The 1,902-nt window shown below is 45.2% G+C and overlaps 1 protein-coding gene across 1 annotated transcript in view; it reads right to left on the bottom strand.

The window, feature by feature from the left end:
• The window catches only part of LOC105814218 (formin-1-like), a 298,032-nt gene that overhangs the window by 182,980 nt on the left and 113,150 nt on the right, over nt 1-1,902 (bottom strand). Inside the window, exons 4-5 of the mRNA XM_012649117.1 lie at nt 962-1,722; nt 699-870 (exon numbers count right to left, since the gene is read on the bottom strand). Coding sequence (XP_012504571.1) covers nt 699-870; nt 962-1,722 — 933 coding nt within the window. The remainder of the gene's footprint in view (nt 1-698; nt 871-961; nt 1,723-1,902) is intronic.

The following is a 1,902-nucleotide window of genomic DNA, read 5'->3' as shown; positions in this document are numbered from 1 at the left end:
CTCCAACCTCAGCCTCCCAAAGTGCTGGGATTATCGGCATAAGCCATTGTGCCTGGCCCCAGTTGTTTTATAATTGTCAATTGCATGTTATTTTTAGTATCCTGATTTCTCTAAGCAAAATGTTATATACATTGAAGACCTATTACCAAATTTTATTTGGGGGTTAAGTTTTAAAATGTGTTCTATATTTGCTGCTTTTTGCAAACAAACTTCAAAACTAGAAAGTGGTCAGGAGACAACTCAACGTTTCTTTCATTGTCCTCCTGACAGGCTCAGAAAGAAAGCAGAAGAAATCAAACTCAAATCTGTTTGAATGTAAGTGTCCAAGTGACCATGAGCAAGCTGCTTCACAAACCCAGCTTTGCAACCTGTACAAATGGAAGATACTTCTTAGCTATTCACATACTGGCACTTCTCTGAAGGGCAACAAGGTATAAAGAAAGATGGGAGAGCATTTAGCAGCTAGAGGAACCACAGTTTAAACAGAGAGAGATTATTATATTTTAAGACTGATGGGTTGATGAAACCACCTAAAAACAAGATGGTGAATCATAAAAGATATTCTAAAAATCCTCAGTGAACTTGCAGTATTAATTCAGGCTCAATTTCTTTATGATTATGCATTAATTGCAGTGATGTCAGAGAAGGTCCTAGCTTAGACTTGGACTTTTCTTTAGTCTGTAAAATGGAATATTTACCTTAGAGAAGACCCGGACATTGAACAAATTGTTTCTCCCACCCTCAACCCTCGACCCATAGAAGAATGTCTGCCTCTCAGAGGACCTGGTGGGAGGCAGACATTTTTCCCAAACATCCCAACCTTGTTTATCCAAGGCATTCACTGTACCACATTTGATGAGGGGTGCCACACTATGGAGATGTTGAACTGGTAAGAATAAAACATCATGTGGGCAAAGTCCTGGGAATTCACAAGCTGAGAATGGGTTAGGGGAGAGCTTACCTCCTGTCACTTATTTGTATTCTAGTCCAGTATAAAGGCTTCATGGGACAGCTGGGCTCAATGGCTGGTTTTCGAGGACATTGGCTGGAGGAAGAGCCGAGTCCGAAGAAGAGCCCGGGAGGGGGTGGGGGTGCAAGTCCTGGGGGTGCAGGAGCAGGAGGGGGGCCCCCGGGGTTGGGCAGAACCAGGGAGTTAGGAAGCGGTGGTGGGGGCGGAGGTGGTGGAGGTCCTGCACTTGGAGGTAGAGGCGGTGGCGGAGGGGGCAGCGGAAGCCCAGCACTCGCAGGTGGCGTTGGAGGTGCTGGTGACAAAGGTCCAAGTCCAGGAGGGAGGGGAGGAGGGGGAGGAATGGATGCGGGTAAGGGCGGTGCGGGAGGGGGAGGTGACGTCTTCTGATTTGATGACATGCCTTCCACAGACTGAAGTGATGTGTGAATGTCTTTGCTGTCATTTGGGGGAGAAAGTTGGCCTAAAGAGGAGATATTCAGCTTTTTGGGTACTATTTGGTTACTTCTGGTTGTCTTGCTTTCACCTTCACAGGGCTTGAGGAAGGTGTCTCTGTCTGTCTGGATGCACACGTTTCTGTAGGTCTTTGGAGGGTAGTCATCATCGGTGGAGATGCACACGTCTCTCCTCTCCTCACATCCTCCTCGCCATCGGTGTTCTAACTCGTGTTTGAGATTTTCAATAGTTTCTTCTAGTCTCGCTGTTACCACCGCATGCTCCCCCCGGATATGAAATGCCTGAAGTTCAAACTGGGCCTGTAGGAATCAGTGAGAAAGTTATGAGTATTAAAAAAAAAATCAGAAATGAAAAATTCAATAATACCTTCACTGTGTCACCATAGCAATGCCCATATATAAAATAATGCAGAGAAATTCTTTGGTGAATCCAAAAGGGTGTAAATTTCATTTTATGAATTTTCCAAGGACCTACACAGT

Source organism: Propithecus coquereli, unplaced genomic scaffold (assembly GCF_000956105.1).
Source record: "Propithecus coquereli isolate 6110/MARCELLA unplaced genomic scaffold, Pcoq_1.0 Scaffold3, whole genome shotgun sequence".
Taxonomy (NCBI): Eukaryota; Metazoa; Chordata; class Mammalia; order Primates; family Indriidae; genus Propithecus; species Propithecus coquereli.
Note: the sequence above shows the minus strand (reverse complement) of the source record. Positions and strands in the feature narration are given on the sequence as shown.